At 43.1% G+C, this 18742-nt stretch overlaps 1 protein-coding gene across 3 annotated transcripts in view; it reads right to left on the bottom strand.

The window, feature by feature from the left end:
- Positions 1-1072: 1072 nt before the first annotated feature.
- Positions 1073-18742, bottom strand: part of ZBED1 (zinc finger BED-type containing 1) — a 404682-nt gene continuing 387012 nt past the window's right edge. For all 3 annotated transcript variants that reach the window (XM_033947481.1, XM_033947482.1, XM_033947483.1), the window contains exon 7: positions 1073-1676. In XM_033947481.1, the coding sequence (XP_033803372.1) occupies positions 1473-1676 (204 nt within the window). In that variant the 3' untranslated portion in view covers positions 1073-1472. The remainder of the gene's footprint in view (positions 1677-18742) is intronic.

Here is an 18742-nt window from a genome sequence, read left to right as displayed (position 1 = left end):
GGCGCGCGCCGAAGAAAATTACAGTTTTAGGGGCTCCGACGGGGGGGGGGGGTTGTTGGGGAGCCCCCCCAGTTTACTTAATAGATATCGCGCCGGCGTTGTGGGGTTTTTGGAGTTGTAACCCTCCACATTTTACTGTAAACTTAACTTTTTTCCTAAAAACAGGGAAAAAGTTAAGTTTTCAGTAAAATGTGGGGGGTTACAACCCCCCACACCCCCCACAACGCCCTCATAACGCGGCACGATCTCTATTAAGTAAAGTGGGGGAGTTCCCCCCCATGCCCCCCCCGTCGGATCCGTAAAAACAGTAATTTTCTTCGGCATGCGCCTCCGCGCTGCGCTCAATTGTCTGCGCGCGCCTTTGTCCCGGCGCGCTTTTGACCTGACACCACATTTTAGCAGCAGGAGGAAAATGAATCGTGCCATTGTGAAGATTCAGACCTATGATGGTAGATATTTATTTGGATTTAACGGGGTAGGGTAGCTCCCACCCGGTTAAACCCCCACTGACTGGCTTTGCCACTGATATTCAGTGGCACTTGACCGGTTAGGGCCAGATTCTGTAAACGGTGCCAAGACGCGCTTAGGCATAGCGAGGCGTCCTAGAGGCAGTTGCCCAACAATGTCTAAGTCAACCACGCCTACTTTTCAGATAGGTATCGCTAGGTGTCCTACGAGTTCCATGCGGAATTCTTAATTGGTAATTTAATTTGGGAGGATTGGCTGATAACTGGCGCAGTCAATTACCATGCCAATTAAAAAAGTTGTGCACAGATTACAAAGTTAGGTATCCTTGATTAGGGCAACCTATATAGAATCTGGCTCTTAGTGCCTCTACAAGCCACTGTGGCCAGTGGCATAGTAAGGGTAGGAGGCGGACACGCCTCCCTCCTTCTACCCCTCCCCACTCCTTCCCGTCCCCATTCCACACTTGTGCTCTCCCTCCCCACCCCTCGTGCCGCTAAATCTTCACCAGTGCGAGTGGCTTCTGCAGCATGCTCCTTGTGCAAGCATTGTATTTCCCTCTGATGTCACTTCCTGGCCCCGTGACCCGGAAGTGATTCAGAGGGGAACCAGGCTGGTGCAAGCAACAGGCAGAAGTTGCTCGAACTAGCGAACATAATACAGAGGTACGGGGTGGGGAGGAGGGATGGCGCAAATGTAGTGTGGCGGAGAGGTGCCAGTGCCCCCACCGACTCGGTGACTGGGGTGTTCCTCTCCCTTTACTGCGACACTGACTGTGACACTATCTAGTTAGTGCTGGGGTTAGCAGCAATGAGAGGAAAAAAAGGTAGCTGCCGATGTCCCAAAAGTCAAATGCCAGTGCCTGGCATTACATATGCAGCACCAGTTCAGCCTGCTGTGTTCGCTGATCCTGTGGGGGCAGAATATTGGGGAGATAGCTTTTATCAGAGTGTTTAACGCATATAGAAGGGTGCGGTTGTTTTTGAAAACTTCTGCCGCTGGGACAGCTAGTTCTCAAGTCTGCTGCTGGCTGCACCATGAACCCCAGTCATCTTACAGCTCACGGCCCACAATTTTCTTTGCAGGTCTTCATCATATGATATGTCTGCGGACCTTGTCCTTTCCCCATTGTACAAATAGCAGCCCCCCACTCCTTCCAGTTCTGGCGAGGCTGCTGCAAAGATGGCTGTAGCCGCTCCCTCTTCCGGAGTCTATGAAAAGCAAAAGAGAGTGTGGGTTAAAATATAAGCAGTAAACACCAAAATTTGATTCATTTGGCAGATTTCTAGTACGATTAGCGTTAGTAAGAAGAGCTGTGAGTGTGAGCCGAATATAGACATTTAAGCGAATTATTATGTCTCCCACAATAGCAAATACATTCAATGCACAAATATGTAAGAATGTCAGAGAGTGCTTAGAAAGGGAACTAGTGAATCCCACAGCAAATATAAACTTGCTTTGCAGTGGTTTTATAATGGAAAAATATATCTTAATGCCTCACTCTTGATTCCAGTTCAATAAGTTAGAAAATTCAGCATTCACTGATACGATTTTTCATTTCTCTGAAGAAACAGTGCACCATTAGATCTCACATTCCTAATGTAATCTCTAGTTTATTTGGTTTTATTTTCATCATGCTTTGGAGGAAAGATGGGAGAGGGGAGATATGATAGAAGTGTTTAAATACTTGTGTGTATGCCTTCAGGTCAACCACTGACCCATGGTTGCATGCACAGCGAAGAATCCTCTGTGAGATGGGCCCAACATAGGGCCCTACAGCACCTGGTAGTCCCCATTGGTCCCCCATCCAGGTACTAGCCAGGCCTGATCCTGCTTAGCATCTGATAGCAAGAGCAGGACATAAGAGTTTAAATACTTACATGCAATAAATGCACATGAGGTAAGTCTCATTTGAAAGACAGCTTTGGAAAGAGAGGGAATTAGGATGAAGTTAAGAGGTGAAAGGCTCAGGAGTAATCTAAGGAAATACTTTTTTATAGAAAGGGTGTGGTAGATACGTAGAATAGTCTCCCGGTAGAGGTGGTAGAGACAAAGACTGTGTCTGGATTCAAGAAAGCATGGGACAGGTACATGAGATCTCTTAGGGAGAAGAGGAGATAGTGAATGCTGTGGATGGGCAGACTGGATGGGCCATTTGGCCTTTATCTGCCATCATATTTCTATGTTTCTAGTTTACTGGTTCTTAAACCTGTCCTGGGGGACCCCCAGCCAGTCGGGTTTTCAAGATTCCCTTATGAATATACAGGAGCAAAATTCGCATGCCTACTACTTACTTTCTAGGCAAATCTCGCTCATTCATATTCATTAGGGATGTCTTGAAATCCTGAATGGCTGGGGGTCCCCCCAGGACAGGTTTAAGAACCACAGCACTAGTGCATTAAAAACAATTCAGAAAGATACATCTCTCTGGTTTGGAGTTACATTTCAGCAGATCAGAGTATTAAAATTCTTGGTATAATTCACTTTCAATTCTTTCTCATGCTGATATTCTCTCATCAATTTACCCCAAGAAAAGCAGTTGACAAAACTGAAAAGACATTGTAGGGGTAATTCTCTACAAGTTGCTTATGCATGCAAACCCCAAATTCTATATCATCAATTACTCATGCAACTGCCAATATAAACTATTAGTTTAAGTCTGCAGTTACACAGAAATATAGAAGAATGAAGGCAGATATGGTCTATAGCAGACATGGACAAACTACGGTCCATGGGCCATATCTGGCCCGTTTAGTTTTTTAATCTGGCCCGCTGAATTTGTCTAAATTTTATTATTAAATGATAGAGAATGACACGATGGCTGTTACCGTATTTTTCGCTCCATAAGACGCACCTGACCATAAGACACACTCTAGATTTAGAGTAGGAAAACAAGGAAAAAAACCATTATAAACCAAACTGTATACTAATATATACCAGGCTCTGCACTCAGCCCCCCTCACTCTCTGCCAAGCTCTGCACCCTATCCTCCCTCCCCTCTACATCATTTTACTAACTGAAATCTATATAAAATACACATCTTCCAGCATCTTGCACAGGGCCCCGCAACCAAACACTTCCACTGTGCACCAGCCCTTTTAGCAGAAGGGAAGTCAGGCCATGTAAGGCATACAAATTCCAGAGGCTGCAGCCAGCAGCAGTAACCTCTGGAGCCAGTAAAAGCATCAACGTTACCCTTTAATTTAAAAGTTAAAAACTTCAAAGCACTTTAAAAAACCTGTTATTTCACAGCCATCCAGCCACCACTTCCTCCAGAATGCAGTGTTTCAGGTTCACAGCCAAAACTCCTCCCGAGTCCACATGGTGCCAGGGTATCATCACACAGCTGGTGGCTATTGTTCCAAAATGTGCTAGAGGCCAGGGAGAAAGGCCCCTGTTTGGCCTGTGAAATTCAGTTCAGTTCTCCAGTCCCTTTGCTGCTCATCAAATAAGACTGTTAATGGCACTGCAGATGGGAAAGACCACTTCACTGTCCAATAGGAATAAAGCAAGAAACTAGGCCTTTGCTCAATGTATGAACACATAATATTCAAAACTAAACTATAGGATGAGCAAAAAGACACCTTTTTCCAATGAAATCAAGCACACATATACAAATTTTGTCTAAACTCCAGGAACTGTACTGAATTACTGCTTTTTTCTGATATTGAATGCCATTTCTGCTCAGATGTTACATTTTAAATGATCTTGCTATTTAAAGGCATGCTTTGATTCCTTGCCTGCAAGCTTTAGCCCCTTTTCCTTTGGCGATTGTGAACTCAAGGTGGAAGTTGCTGTCATCCAAATTATGAAAGGAAAAAAAGGTTCCTTCTTCTTTTTTTCTTTCATTTTCTTTGCTTTTAGAAGATGTTCTAAACTTAGCAATGCAATGCTAAGGAAAGGGTGGAGGTGGAAGGATAAGGACATAACACAAGATGATATGAACATTATCAAGATTCATAATCAAAACAATGAAAAGGCTTGGAAAGAGATTTTAAAGTGGGAACTTCTTCATGCTGAAGAATGCCCATGTGGGCCAACATTGATTTGCTTTGGAGGTAAAGCTAAATTGTATTCTCCTAGAGCCAGAATTCGCTCTTGGATGGGGTACGAGTTACCTTTTGACAGGCACGATTGGATTGTTGATCGCTGCGGAACAAAAGTACCCTATGTTATTGATTATTATGATGGAGGAAAAATACATAAAGACTTTCAGTTTGCCATCCTTGATGTCCATCCTGCTGTTTGGGACAGAATGAAAGTTTCACGGTGGTGTTGGACATCATAGCTACCTACATTGATTCCTGTATTGTAAAATTAATTTTTGATTTGAAATGTGAGCTACGATTGCAAATAAAGTTCCTAATAAACCAAAAAAAGATGATGTTCTAAACTTACGACCAGAAACAAGGGAGGGAGTGGAAAGGAGGCCAGCCGCATACAAAATAGAAACATAGAAACATAGAAATAGACGGCAGATAAGGGCCACGGCCCATCAAGTCTGCCCACTCCGGTGACCCTCCCTATCTATCTTTGCGGATAGATCCCACATGTCTATCCCATCTGGCCTTAAAATCCGGCACACTGCTGGCCTCAATAACCTGAAGTGGAAGACTATTCCAGCGATCAACCACCCTTTCAGTGATGAAGAACTTCCTAGTGTCACTGTGCAGTTTCCCGCCCCTGATTTTCCACGAATGCCCCCTTGTTGCCGCTAGACCCTTGAAGAAGAAGATGTCTTCTTCCACCTTGATGCGGCCTGTGAGATATTTGAATGTCTCGATCATATCTCCCCTCTCTCGATGTTCCTCGAGTGAGTAGAGCTGCAATTACAAGTGCGCCAATGCCCGGGCCTGCACTAGCGCACCGCTGCGTGGGCACGCGCCACCCCCAAACAGCTGCTGCTAGTTCTCACGGGACTGACAGCAACCATTCAAGAAGTGGTGTGTGGCCTCGACACACCAGAAATCAGTAAACAGCCATCCAGCGAACACCCAACTGAAAAACTGCCGCGGGCCCAGGCACCAGCGCGCCTGTTTGCTGCTGGACCCGACATACTCAGCAGGCAGCCATCCAATTTAAAGGTATCACCGGGGGGGAGGGTGTATATTCGCTTCATAAAACGCACCCTTATTTCCGCTCACTTTTTTTGGGGGAAAAAAGTGAGTCTTATGGTCCAAAAAATACGGTACTTTTCTTTCTATAAGCAGCCGGAGCATTGAAGTCACGTGTGGCTCCTGGAAAGTCCTCCTCTGACGCAACCAGAAATAGGAAGTTGCATCAGAGGACAACAATGACAATTGTTCAGAATATTGTTTCTTTTTATACTTTAATAAAATAAGTTCTATCTCAAGTCCTCAGTAAGACATAAGTAATCCAAGATTAGAAGAGTGAGGACTTGAGATAGATTAAGCAGTAAATTTAATTTTTTGATATAAGTATTATTTTGGTTTTGATGTACAAGCTATATTGTCTTAATCTATCTTTCTGTACTAGTGTTGAATGCTTGGTATATTTTTTGAAATTATAAAAAAATAAAAATAAGTTCAGCATAAAACTATTCGAGGCTTGTGAGGATGGGATCAGATGGTTTGCAGGGATGGGGTGGAGATGGGAACTGAGCTCGCGGAGACAGGATGGGTTCGGCCCCTCTGTCAAATTTAAGAACCCATTGTGGCCCATGGAGCCAAAAAGTTTGCCCACCCTGGTCTATTCAATCTGCCCATCCATGCCATCTAATCTCCATTTCACTCCCTTAGAGATCCAGTATACAGTGCATGTCCCAAGCTTTCTTAAATTCAGATACAGTTTTTGGCATCACCGCCTCCCATAATTCACCACTCTTTCTGTGAAAAAGTATTTCCTCAGATTATTCTGTCTCTTTTCACCTTCATCCTATGCCCCCTCATTCCAGAGCTTCCTATCAAATGAAAGAGACTCACCTGTAGGTATTTGTCATCTTTCCCTTCTACCTTTCCTACGAAGTATACATACTGAGATCTTGAGGTTTGTTCCCATATGCTTTATGATGAAGACCACTGACCATTTTAGTAGCCTTCCTCTGTACCGATTCCATCCTGTTCATATCTTTTTGAAGATGCGGTCTCTAGAAATGTATACAGTTTTCTAAATGAGGTCTCACCAGTCTTATGCAGGGGCATCAATACCTCCATTTTCCTACTGGCCATACCTCTCCATATGCACCCTAACATCATTCTAGCTTTCTGTCACGTTTTCTACCTGTTTTACAGATCTAGAGAATTACACGGGGAAAAAATTTATCACTGTTCCCGCCCCGTCCCCGTGAGCTCAAGCTTGTCCCCATACCTGCCCCGTCCCCGCGAGCTCAGTCCCTGTCCCCGCAAACTGTCAGATCCCACCCGCACAAGCCTCGAATAGTTATGATTTTATATTGAACTTATTTTATTAAAGTATAAAAAGAGATAATATTCTGTATAATTGTCATTTTATAAACACAAATAATACAAAGCAAGGATCAACAAAACCCCTGTCTTCTCTCCCTTTCACAAATATCCCCTCCACTATTGTTAAAACTGAACAAACCAAATTACTACAGAATGCTACATAGAAAAATCAAGCTAACAGAATGCTTCAGTCACAAATGGCAGGAATAGTGTTAGGGGAGAGCAACTAAGGCAACTGCCCACTGATCAGAGAGAGCCCTAAGCCAGCTGGAAGCTAAAGAAGCACATGCGGTCCCCAGTTATGTCTAATACCAGCTCTAGCAGGATACATATTTCAAATTTGAAATATTCTAATCACAAAATATAAAATAATTTTTTTTCTACTTTTTGTTGTCTGATAATTTTATTCTTCAAATCACATTGGTTTCTGGCTTTGGTTTTGGGTTCCTTCTGTCTTCATCGTGACATGGTTGGCTCCTGATGGTAAAATAGGCCCAAGAGGAGTTGGGGAGGAGATGCCGATTCTGACATGGGCGGAGTTGGGGAGGAGATGCCGATTCTGACATGGGCGCAATTTTTTTACCACAGGAGCAAGACTTCTCACCGCTTCCACGGGGCGGTGAAAGGTCTTGACCTCATTCCCGCGGGGCGGTGAAAGTCTTGCCCCCATTCCTGCAGTAAACCAATTGTAACTGTCTCCATTACTGTGGATTTACTGCGGTAACCACGGTTTACCGTGGTACATGGTCCCCATGTCATTCTCTAGGCAGATCATATCCAAATTGTTCCTCTTTTGTGCCCCCCCAAAATGCAAGGTCATGCATTGTGGCTACAAAAAAAAAACCCCAACAACCCCCCCACCAAGGAAGAGGTACATTTTAGGGGAATGAAGTACATATGTGTATGACAGTAGAGCAGGACCTGATAATCATATCTGATGGCCAAACAGGTAGAAAAAAAAAATCAAGTTTCAAGTTTAATAGGTATTTATATACCGCCTATCAAAGTTTATCTAAGCAGTTTTACAATCAGGCACTCAAGTATTTTCCCTATGTGTCCCGGTGGGCTCACAATCTATCTAATGCGCCTGGGGCTCTGGAGGACTGAGTGACTTGCCCAGGATCACAAGAAGCAGCGTGGGGTTTGAACCCACAACCCCAGGGAGCTGAGTCTGTAGCTCCAACCACTGCACCACACAGAAAAATCTCAGACTGCCTCACCCTGCTTGTCATTCCCTTTTGACAACTCTGATTTCAATTTCTATTCCAATCTAGAAAGGTATGACGAAAAATGAATTTTCTTAAGTTTAATTATCACTATTCCTCTGCATAATACAGTAAGATTTAATTAACATTAAGAGAATATTTGTTTAAAAAAAAAAGGTTAATTTAATTTCATTACAGAAAATAGAAGAGACATCAGGATAGTAATCAGTGACAGATAATTACACTTCCATGAAGCCAAACTTTAATTCATAAGGATCCATGTTTGCTATTTAATTGCAAATCCACTGATACAGCAAAGCTAATTACCTAGTTCATCATAAGTTATATTTCTAAGGCTAAGAATTCACCATATAAGGGTAAAAAAAATCCATACAACCCAAACCCAAACCCAAAAGGATGAGTGTGGCACAGTGGTTAAAACTACAGCCTCAGCACCCTGAGGTTGTGGGTTCAAACCCACACTGCTCCTTGTGACCTTAGGCAAATCACTTAATCCCCACATTGCCCTAGGTACATCAGATAGATTGTGAGCCAACAGGGAAAAATGCTTGAGTACCTGAATAAATTCATGTAAACCATTCTGAGCTCCCTTGGGAGAACAGTATAGAAAATTGAATGAATAAATTACAGATATACCAATGTAAAAGCATATATTATTCCTAAAACAATTTGTCATCTTGAGCATTTTAGGTTAATATAATTTTCTACTAAGACTAATAATATAACATAGCTGTTTTTTGTATACCATGCCAACCCTAGAAAAGCTCAGAACAGTTTACAATCTAAAATATAATAACAGAAGTACCATTACAGAATTATACACTGGAGAACTTAAGAATAGCCTTACTGGGTCAGACCAAAGGTCCATCAAGCCCAGTAGCCCGCTCTCAGGTTTCAAGTTTCAAGTTTATTCAATATTTGATCAATCGCCTATCAATAATTACTAAGCGATGTACATAAAATATTAATATTGGGTAAACAAGAACAAAATTGAGTAAAAAGATAAAATCTTTAAACATAGACAAAATACAACATGATACATTAGGGTGGAGGGGAAAGAACTACATTGTCTGATAGAAAAGGAAGAACAATTAAGGGTAATATACAAAGGGTAAGGGAAAATTAGTTTATTGGGAATAAAATACATAATTAAGTAGAATGGATTATTACTATAAAGAGCGATTGGCTTTTCAATTAAACATTGAAAGCGTCTTTAAAAAGAAAGCTCTTAAGTTGGCCTTTAAATTTATCAAGGTTTTTCTCCTGTCGTAAGTATAGCGGGAGGGAGTTCCACATTTGCGGTGCTGTAACTGTAAAAATGAATTGCCTTTGTGTATTGATCATTTTAAGGGTAGGAATAACCAATAAAAGTTGTTCGTTTGAGCTTAAAGTTTTTTGAGAAGAGTATGGGATTAAAACTTTGTAAATAAATGAAGGGGTTTTATATAGCAATGATTTAAAGGTGAGTAAAGATATTTTATAGAGAATGCGGTGTGCCACAGGTAACCAATGTGCTTTTAGAAGTAACGGGGTGACATGATCAAACTTTTTTGCCCCCGTGATTAATTTGATAGAAGTGTTTTGGATAATTTGTAATCTTCTGATTTCTTTTTGGGCCATTCCTTTGAATAAAGCATTGCAATAGTCGATTTTTGAGATAATTAATGAATGAATTAGGATATTTAAAGATTTGGGACAGAGGAATTTTGAAATGGAGCGGATTTGACGTAATCTATAGAAAGTATTCTTGACCACATAACTAACGTGGTCGTGATAAGTAAGATTCTCGTCTAAAATGATACCTAGTATCCGGATTTTATTTACTTGTTTAAGCTTAACTCCTTGTATATCAATAGAAACTGCTATTTTGTGATTTTCTTTCCAAGGAAAGAGTAAAGTGTTGGTTTTATTAATGTTTAAGGATAATCTGTTTTGGTCCAACCATAGGTGAATCTTTTTAAGTTTATCATTAATAATGTCAATTTCTGATGCATTGTGAGGGTCAAGAGGATGTAAGAGTTGTACGTCATCCGCGTAAGCGAATACTGAGAAACCAATAGATTGACAAAGAGTCATAAGGGGAGAAAGGAAAATATTAAACAGCAAAGGAGATAGAATAGAACCTTGAGGTATGCCATAGGTGCTAGAAGAACTCGAAGAAACAGAATCATTAAAAGAGACTAGAGAGGTACGATTATCAAAGTAGGACCTAAACCAAAGAAGAACTTGCTCAGAAATACCAATAGATTGTAATCTGTTTAGTAAAAGATTATGATCAACTGTGTCGAATGCTGCTGAAAGATCTAGAGAAATCAAAAGGACACTAGTATTTGACCAAAACCACAAGAAGTAGCACTATTCCATGCTACTGATCCAGGGTAAGCAGTGGCTTCCTCATGTCTTTCTCAATAAGTCTATGGACTTGTCCTCCAGGAAATTGTCCAAACCATTCTTAAAACCAGCTACGCTATCCGCTCTTATCACAACCTCTGGCAATGCATTCCAGAGCTTAACTATTCTCTGAGTGAAAAAATATTTCCGCCTTTTGGTTTTAAAAGTATTTCCCTGTAACTTCATTGAGTTGTCCCCTAGTCTTTGTAATTTTTGACGGTGTGAAAAATCGATCCACTTATACCCGTTCTACTCCACTCAGGATTTTGTAGATTTCAAGTCATCATGCCGCTGTATCGTGCAATGGTGCGCCCACATCTGGAGTACTGTGTCCAATACTGGTCGCCGTACCTCAAGAAGGACATGGCAGTACTTGAGGGGGTCCAGAGGAGAGCAACTAAATTGATAAAAGGTATGGAAAACTATTCGTATGCTGACAGGTTGAAGATGCTGGGGCTCTTCTCCCTGGAAAAGCGGAGACTTAGAGGAGACATGATAGAAACCTTCAAAATCCTGAGGGGCATAGAGAAGGTAGACAGGGACAGATTCTTCAGATTGTGGGGAACCACTAACACAAGGGGTCACTCGGAGAAATTGAGAGGGGACAGGTTTAGAACAAATGCTAGGAGGTTCTTTTTTACCCAGAGGGTGGTGGACACATGGAACGCGCTTCCGGAGGTTGTGATAGCCCAGAGCACATTGCAGGGTTTCAAGGAAGGTTTAGACAAGTTCCTAAAAGAAAAGGGGATTGAGGGTTACAGATAAAAAAGAAGAGGTAGGTTACAGAAACGGACAGGAACCACATTACAGGTCATAGATCTGACGGGCCGCCGCGAGAGCAGACCACTGGGCGCGATGGACCAATGGTCTGACCCAGTGGTGGCAACTTCTTATGTTCTCCCCTCAGCCGTCTCTTTTCCAAGCTGAAGAGCCCTAACCTTTTTAGTCTTTCCTCATACGAGAGGAGTTCCATCCCCCTTATCATCTTGGTCATTGTTCTTTGAACCTTATCTAGTGCCGCTATATCTTTCTTAAGATAAGGAGACCAGAATTGAATGCAATACTCCAGGTGAGGTCACACCATGGAGCGATACAGAGGCATAACCAAAATGGGGCTCCTTTTACAAAGCTGCGCTAGTGATTCCAGAGTGGCAAATTTATCAAAACCCATTCGATTCTTATAGGCTTTATTGCATTTGCCGACGCAGGAATCACTTGTTTGACAGACGGAGCCATGCCGGCGTCCGACGTCATCAAAAGTCCTCCGTCTACCATTTGCTTATTTCTAATATTTTCAGCATGCTGAAATGCCGAAACTGGGAACCTAGTCATGATGTTTGTTCAATGGACTACTTCAGGACTTTGCTGCATGTATAAAGACTTTACTGGAGATTAATTTGTTTTATGGTCTTTTCATAATAAATGTAATTACCAGGTGGCATAGACATCTCACTCGCCTTTATTTTGTTGTACTTACACTTTAAGGCAAGGTTCCTTCTTTTTTGGGGGTGTTCTATATGGGTACAAAAAAAAGAGATTAGAGATTAGAGAAACTGGGCCTCTTCTCCCTTGAAAAGAGAAGATTGAGCGGGGAAATGATAGAAACATTCAAGATACTGAAGAGAATAGACTTAGTAGATAACAACAGGTTGTTCACCCTCTCCAAGGTAGAGAGAACGAGAGGGCACTCTCTAAAGTTAAAAGGGGATAGATTCCGTACAAATGTAAGGAAGTTCTTCTTCACCCAGAGAGTGGTGGAAAACTGGAACGCTCTTCCGGAGGCTGTTATAAGGGAAAACATCCTCCAGGGATTTAAGACAAAGTGGTGCGAGTTCCTGTTGAACTGGAGCGTATGCAGGTAGGACTGGTCTCAGGGCACTGGTCTTTGACCTGGAGGCCACCGCGAAAGCGGACTGCTGGGCACGATGGACCACTGGTCTGATCCAGCAGCGGCAAATTCTTGTGTTCTTATCAAAGGAAAAACGTTTCCCAAGCTCAGTTAGTGACTTCTGAAGAGGGGCAAAATGATTACTGTCCAAGATAGTGGAAACTAATATAAAGAATAAAACTATGGAACATGTAAAACTGTATATGATGTACAGTTGACTCCACCTAAGTGCACGTCGGTTAAACGCACGCTTCGGTTATCTGCACCCTACCACCAAGGTCCCTTTTTTTTTTAACATTAAAGTCAATGGACGTAATCTCCGGATATTTGCAATTCGGATAAGCACACAATCTGCTTATGCGCACTGATGTCATAGGTCCAACCTCTATTCTTTCACGTTACCTTCACTCCGGTTAGATGCAATCACGTTCTGACTGGGAATGGCTAGGCTTCCCGCAGCAGCGTTAAGTGCTGGGACATCTGGGAAAGTGAGCGCTGGGACAGCCGGGAAAGTGAGCGCTCCGCTTCCACTCAAGCTGTAGGGCAAAGCTTTCCTGTACTTTAGGCCCCAGCAGCCCACGCGCCATATTTAAACTGAGCCGGCTTAACTACAGCTTCCCCCTATCCTCCCCCCACTCCTATTAAGCACACACTCCGTTTAAGTGCATGTGGCGACCCGGTCCGAAGGGCGTGCACTTAAGCGGAGTCGGCTGTATATTAATATGAGATGCCTAATATGTGCCAACTTAGGATAAAAACTTGCATTGTAATCTTGTACTGCAATTATGTATGTTTAGCCTGTCACCTGTTCTGAGCTCTTTGGGGATGAAATAGAAAATGAATTAAAGAAAATAAATGTTATTGACTGTACTGTACGTATCTCTGTTATTGAAAACTTTGTGTAAATATCCTTGTAACTCGTTCTGGGCTCTTGGGGAGGATGAGTCATAAAAATGAATAAATAAATAAGCAGTTCTTTTACTAAGGTGCGGTAGCCGTTTTAGTGTACGCTAAATGCTGATGCGCGCCAACGCGTCCATAGGATATACGCTTCTCCCTCTGTATTCGCGGTGATTGGAGATGAACAGACCCGCGAATACAGAAAAACCGTGAATAACTTTTTCATATGCTATGCGCGGTTTTCTATTAAAAACCCTCGTGAATATGATGAAACCGCGAATAAGAAAAAAAAGATCACATCCGCGATTTGGGGTGAAAACAAGTTGGGAATCGGCGATTTTCTCTGTGCACATAGAAACTGATGGCAGAAAAGGGCCACGGCCCATCTAGTCCGCCCACAGTAATGACCCACTCCCTAACTTCCTCCATGAAGAGATCCCACGTACCAATCCCATTTTTTCTTAAAATCTGGCACGCTGCTGGCCTCAATTACCTCTAGTGGAAGACTATTCCAGCGATCAACCACCCTTTCGGTGAAGAAATATTTTCTGGTGTCACCATGAAATTTCCCACCCCTGAGTTTCAACGGATGCCCTCTTTTGCCGTGGGACCTTTAAGAAAAAAGAGATCTTCTTCTACCTCGATACGGCCCGTGACATATTTGAACGTCTCGATCACGTCTCCCCTCTTTCTGCATTCCTCGAGTGAGTACAGCTGCAACTTATCCAGCCGTTCCTCATACGGGAGATCCTTGAGTCCTGAGACCATCCGGGTGGCCATTTGCTGAACTGACTCAACTCTCAGCACATCTTGGGGGTGTCAGGTCAAAAGCGCGCCGCGACAAAGGTGCGCCCAGACAATTGAGCGCAGCGCGGAGGCGCGCGCTGCTCTAAATTACTGTTTTTAGGGCTCCGACGGGGGGGCATGGGGGAGAACCCCCCCACTTTACTTAATAGACATCGTGCCGCGTTGTGGGGGCATTGTGGGGGTGTGTGGGGGGTTGTAACCCCCCACATTTTACTGAAAACTTAACTTTTTCCCTGTTTTTAGGGAAAAAGTTCAGTTTACAGTAAAATGTGGAGGGTTACAACCCCCCAAACCCCCCATAACGCCCGCGCGATGTCTATTAAGTAAACTGGGGGGGTTCCCCAACAAAAACCCCCGTTGGGAGTCCCTAAAAACTGTAATTTTGTGCAGCACGCACCTCCGCGCTGCGCTCAATTGTCGGCGCACGCTTTTGTCTTTCGCGCCATTGTCTATGAACCCATCTTGGGAATCGGCGATTTTCTCAATGCACGATGGAAATCAGTGCTTGGAAAAATGCACCACAATTTTTATCTGCGCTCGTGGATGATGTAATTTGGGGAGGAGAAGTGTAAAACAGCTAGCGAGCCTTAGTAAAAGGACCCCTAAATAAATCAATCTTTGGTATTAAGGTCCAGTAATCAAGGGACCACACCAGAAGATAATTTTTCCAAGATGTTCACAATGGAAACATACAAGGCATTTGCATACAGCGAATCTATGATCTAAGCTAATATAACAGTACCTTGTCGAAGACTTTACACCCTTGCACATTCTTCACATTCTAGTGTCTAAAAATATGATTTAAAATGAACTAACCTCCAAAGCGTGCATGCAATTTAATTGTTTAACGAGCCAATTAGTTCTGATCATTGAGTGCTATCAATTACTAGCGCTAATCGGGAACTGGAATTTACATGCACATATTTGTAGTCATTACTCTATCAAAATGCACGCATAAATTTTTCCATTTGGATCTGAAAAGGGGCCATGGGTAGGGCACGATCCGTCAGTGGCATTTATACGATTTGTATAGCGTTATAAAATTGAGGGGATTCATGCTTAATTTATACCTGGTTTCAGGTGGTGTAAATCCTCATGCAAACTGCTATTCTATAAACAGTGCCCAGCTTCTAAGCACCAATGTCTATCTTATCATTCCCTCTAGTTCAAGTTCAATTTATTTGATATACAGTGTTCCCCCGCGAATTCGCAAATCGCAGACCACATCATTCGCAGTCTGCTCCGACCACCTCTTCCTGTAGTAAAGTCGGGCTATACCAATCAGGAGCTGCGTGTCAAAGCAGCTCCTGATTGGTGTAGCCTGACTTTACTACAGGAAGAGGCGGTCGGAGCAGACTGGGAGTGATTTCCTTCACCCGCCGGCGCTCCAGCTGCCCTCTCCTGCCTCTCCAGCTTCCCTCTCTTGTCTCCCCTGCCTAAAAACCGCATTTACGGTTTTTCAAAATTTGCGAGGGGTCCTGGAATGGAACCCCCGTGAATTTCGGGGGAGTACTATACCGCAAATATAAAACCGAGGTTAAAATCTCAGCAGTTTACAATTTAAAAAAGGGGGGGTGGGGGGCGAATGCAAACAAGTAAACGATATACCAACTGGACAGACGTCTTGAAACATTAGGAAAGGGAAGAAGGGTAAGTTACATTTGAGCAGTGGAATAGGGACGGGATAAGAACATATACGGAAAAGGTAAAAATATGACCATTTTCGATTGCTACCTGCACCTATTAAGTTATAAGCAGAATGGCAGAAAAAAGTGGTAGCATGCCTGAATTTGTATCTTAAGTCTCAAGAGTGAGCTGTCAGTGCAGAGATAGTGAAGTAGAGCAGAATGCCAGAGAGAAATAATATGCCTTTAATTGTGCCTGAAATGTCAAAAACGAGCTTTCAGGGTGGCGATAGTAAGGTAAAGAATCCCAGAGAGGGGGAGCCATGACAGAAAATGGGGAGTTCCTGTGAACATCGAGGAATAATTGCCGTAACTGTTCCCCCATTTGAGCGCAGTGTATTGATGCCTCTTCTTGTCCAGTTTGTCTGTCTTGACTAGATTGTAAGCTCTTTTGAGCAGGGACTGTCTCTTCTGTGTTTCGATGATTTTTAGAAAATGATTATTAGAAATGATTATTAGTAGTAGTAACTTGGACTGCCATTTATGGAATAGTACTTAGCATGCATCTTTTTAATTCTAAATGTGGGGGGGTTTGGGGGGTTGTAACCCCCCTCATTATACTTGAAACCAAACTTTTTGCCTGTTTTTTAGGGAAAAAGTTCAGTTTTAAGTATAATGTAGGGGGTTACAACCCCCCAATCCCCCCACAACGCCAGCGCAATGTCTGTTAAGTAAAGTGGGGGGGGGTTCCCCCCACACACCCCCGTCGGAGCCCTTTAAAATAGTGTTTTTCTTCGGCGCGCTGTTGACCTTGCGCTCAGTTGTCTGCGCTCAGTTGTCGGCGCGCCGTTGTCTCGCGCGATTTAGTCCCGTCACCATTCCTTGGTGCCTTTTATGAAGTGCAAAAATCATTTTGCTTTGAGTGGACATGTTCCGTACTTGGACTCCATCCTCTTGACCTTTAGGGATCTTCTGTGTTTATCCCACTCACATTTGAATCCTATTCTTGGTTTTATCTTCACCAACTTCACCAGGACGATATTCCAGGCATCCGGCACTCTTTCCTTTGAAAAAAATATCCTGAAGTTGCATTTGCTCCAATTTCTGTCTCCGTCATCTGGGACAACTATGCTGTCTCCACCGTACATTGAGAAAAGTCTTGACGCAGTGATTCAAGCCATAATATCGAGGCTGGATTACTCTAATGCACTCCACATAGGGCTTGCACTAGCTAAAGTTGATTCAGAATGCCACAGGGTGACCAATAGGTCGTAAGCAACACGATCACATTACTCCATTTCTGGAAAAGTCCACTGGGTTACCCGATTACTGAGGAGATATACCAAAAGAGACAAGGAACGCAAGGGCCTTGTTCTCTAAAGAGAGCCTTCATTAAATAAAGTCCAAATAAAATGAATGAGTTGATGGCACAGGTATCGGACGCGACATAGCCATGTCTGGCAATAACGCCTGTCAGAAGTCAAATGATGATCTGAGGGCAATAACCTTCAAGCTTGTAAATCAACTTTATCTACTGTACAATGTTACAAACATAAATCAACTGGCACGGTGCCTTGTTGCACCCTGCGGCCAATTTGTAACGCAATGACTTTCGCCTGATGATTACTTCTGCAAAACTGCATACTGCAGTTTGGTACCCATCTGGGAAGGGTACATCACTTTGACACCTTGGAGGCAGCACAGCAGTTCGTGACGGAGATGATGCCAGAAGAACAGGCGCAGAGAGCTGTCGGGGATTGAGGAGCCCTTCTTCTGTGGACTGTCCTGTAGTTTATGTTTGGACTGGTGGCCTGTTTTTCCTTTCTTTTTACACTTGGTCTGCTTGGAACCTATGGGTCCCTCTAAGTGTGGATGAGGTTGGTGTGAGTGTGGTTGGAGGGAAGACTGACACGTTGGTCCTGCCGGTGTCCGGCGAAGGGGTCTCTTGGTTTGTGTGTTTCTTCGTTCCTTCTTTTTTCTGATCCAGGAGGTCTCCCAGTGGTGTTTGGCCTGTTCTTGGTCAATCTTGTGCTGTATCTATTGGGGTCTTTGCTGGAAGAGGGTGCCTTTCATTTAACATGCTGAAGATCTGAATGATTCCATCAACTCACTATGTCCGTGTATCGTGGCACACTGATTCGCGAGACATCGGCGAGGAGAGGTGCCAGCTGACTGCCTACAGGATGTGCCTCTTTGTTCTAAAAAAAACCTAACAGATCGGGATGGGGCAGAACAATGTGATAAGGGGTAGTTATTCTTTTTAGTCATAGAGTTTGAATGATGTGGCGCAGTGGTTAAAGCTACAGCCTCAGCACCCTGCGGTTGTGGGTTCAAACCCATGCTGCTTCTTGTGACCTTGGGCAAGTCACTTAATCCACCATTGTCCCAGGTACAATAAATAGATTGTGAGCCCGCTGGGACAGAGAGGGAAAACTGCTTGAGTACCTGAATAAATTCATGTAAACTGTTCTGAGCTCTCCTGGGAGAACACTAGAGAAAATTGAATAAATACATAGTGTGAAAAGTTTCAGCCTCTGATAGCCAGAGCTGGTATTGTGACATCATAATGCCTCATTCCACCAATGCCTAAGAGCCAACCTCATCAGTGATGTCACAATGACTTGATTGGCCTAGACTTGGCTCACTTTTACTACATTTTGATTTCTAGTGGTGCAGTGGTTAAAGCTACAGCCTCAGCACTCTGAGATTGTAGATTCAAACCCACACTGCTCCTTGTGACCCTGGGCAAGTCACTTAATCCCTCATTGCCCCAGGTACATTAGCTAGATTGTGAGTCTACTGGGACAGACAAGGGAAAATGCTTGAGTACCTGAATAAATTCATGTAAACCGTTCTGAACTCCCCTGGGAGAACGGTATCAAAAATTGAATAAATCAAATATATCCCGTAGCCCTTTCAGGACCAAGGGACATATTTGTCCCATAACTTTAAAATCCTATACATTTTGATTGGGATAGTCTATAGTTCTAAATTTGATATGTACGGATTCCATAT

Source organism: Geotrypetes seraphini, chromosome 6 (genome assembly GCF_902459505.1).
Source record: "Geotrypetes seraphini chromosome 6, aGeoSer1.1, whole genome shotgun sequence".
NCBI lineage: Eukaryota > Metazoa > Chordata > Amphibia > Gymnophiona > Dermophiidae > Geotrypetes > Geotrypetes seraphini.
The sequence above is the reverse complement of the archived record's forward strand: the minus strand, read 5'-3'. Positions and strand labels throughout refer to the sequence as shown.